The 1809-nt window shown below is 62.2% G+C and overlaps 1 protein-coding gene across 1 annotated transcript in view; it reads right to left on the bottom strand.

The window, feature by feature from the left end:
• Positions 1-1592: 1592 nt before the first annotated feature.
• The window catches only part of LOC112551728 (forkhead box protein G1-like), a 1950-nt gene continuing 1733 nt past the window's right edge, over positions 1593-1809 (bottom strand). Inside the window, exon 2 of the mRNA XM_025214307.1 lies at positions 1593-1736. Coding sequence (XP_025070092.1) covers positions 1593-1736 — 144 coding nt within the window. The remainder of the gene's footprint in view (positions 1737-1809) is intronic.

Genomic DNA, 1809 nt, shown 5'->3' with positions numbered 1-1809 from the left:
GTATCGGGGAGTTGCTGGTGTACGGGGGGGTCCATCGGGGAGTTGGTGTACCGGGGAGTTGCTGGTGTACGGGTGGGTTTATCGGTGAGTCATACGTGGGGGTGTACCGGGGAGTTGCTGGTGTACGGGGGGGTGTATCGGGGAGTTGCTGGTGTACGGGGGGGTGTATCGGGGTGTTGTTGTCCCCCAGGGCCTAGACCGTAAGAACCAGGCTGACCATGTGGCGGTGAGGCAGGACCTGCCCCCGGCTGGGGTTGAACATGGGCCCTGTGGGGACTCTGGATCCTCTTCCCATGACCTGGACTAGCAGCTAGATGTCCCCGAAGGGGTTAACAGCCTGGTTTGTCCTCACTGGTCCCTCCTCCCCCCTTGGCCCCATTCTTTGGCTTTAAAGCCCCTTATAGACCAGCTAAATCGGAGCCGGGGCAGGTGCTAAGCGGCCGTGCCTGCCTGTTACCGTACCGTCCCGTATACAACGCGCCCCCTCTGGTTTTTGGAAGGCAGAAGGAGCGGGGAGGGAGGCACTCTTTTCTCATCGAGGGTAGCAGCCGCAATGGGTTTGGGCCTGACCCCGGGCTCGCGGGCAGATCCAACACAACTGGCTCGTACCGTATTTCTCTCGTAGAACGTGCCCCACAATGTCCAGCAGGTTTAATGTGGGAGAGCGTGCAGTGTGCGCTGGACGCCTTGGCAGTGCAATCCCAGGGAGTCCCATCCAGTCCGCCCCCGGGCAGGATCAGGCCCACCTGACCCGGGGGAAGCGACCTGTTCGCGATCCACCCTCGCAGCCAGCTCCCAGCCCCGGACCTTTAAGGGGCTCCAGGTGAGGCCGGGGGCCCGGCCACTGGTCCTGTCCCCAGCAGGCACCGGGTAGTGTCTGCCCCTGGGTCCGGCCCAGGGGGGCCGAGGCGGCTCAGAGAAGCCCCATCCAGGCTGGTGCTGGCCCTGTCCTAGCCCTTCCTCTGCCCCCTTTACACCCCACGGCTCCTCGGGATGCACTGGAATGACTTGCACCCGCCAGGCGTTTGACCCCCTCGGGTGAAAATTGGGGCAAAAAGGGTTTGGATGGGGGGAATAATTGGGCTTTTTTTTTTTTGGCTTGGAAAGAAAGGCTTTTGGCAACCTGGACGACCCTGGCAGCCTGCCAGCAGAGGCTGTGATTTAGCTCTTGGCTTTCTCCTTAATGAGGGGAATGGCTCTTATTTGCATATATGCAAATCAGAGCCCTGCAAGAGACAAAGCAACCCCAAAGCCAGCCCCGTCCCCTGTCGGCTCCGAGGCGGCCGTGACCTCTGTCCGGTCCCAGCCCGCTGCCTGCGGGTAGTGCGGCCGCTGCCCCGCGCAGAAGAGCCCTCCGGGTCCTGTGTTTTGGGGGCAGGATCCGTGCTGGGGCAAGAAACCGGTTAATGTAGCAGAAAACTCCCTCGTTACTCTGTCCCCGTGTAGGCGGCTCTCCCCAGTGACACCAGACTCCGGCCTCGTGCCCTCCTTCCTTTGTCTTTATTGAAACCTGAGCAAAGGAGAAGCTTCCTAAACAACAACGCTGTCTAATTGAGGGCCTCATTAACGAGAGACGGCTCGGAAATAGTCCATCATCCGGAGAGGCCACGGATCTGCCCTGGGCCGAAGACGTCCAGGTCCCGCGAAGCCTCGTCCCGGCGGCGATGGCGCTCGGGGAGCCGGCTGCGTCTCTGCGGCTCCTTCCTTCCAGCTGGAGACTCCTGCAGAAAGGCTCCCTGCCCCGGGGCGCAGGCGGGACGTGCATTCGCCTTCGCCCGGCAGGGTCCCCCCAGGCAGCCGAGATCGGTG

This window comes from Alligator sinensis, unplaced genomic scaffold (genome assembly GCF_000455745.1).
Source record: "Alligator sinensis unplaced genomic scaffold, ASM45574v1 scaffold107_3, whole genome shotgun sequence".
Taxonomy (NCBI): domain Eukaryota; kingdom Metazoa; phylum Chordata; order Crocodylia; family Alligatoridae; genus Alligator; species Alligator sinensis.
This window is presented reverse-complemented; position numbering and strand designations above follow the sequence as displayed.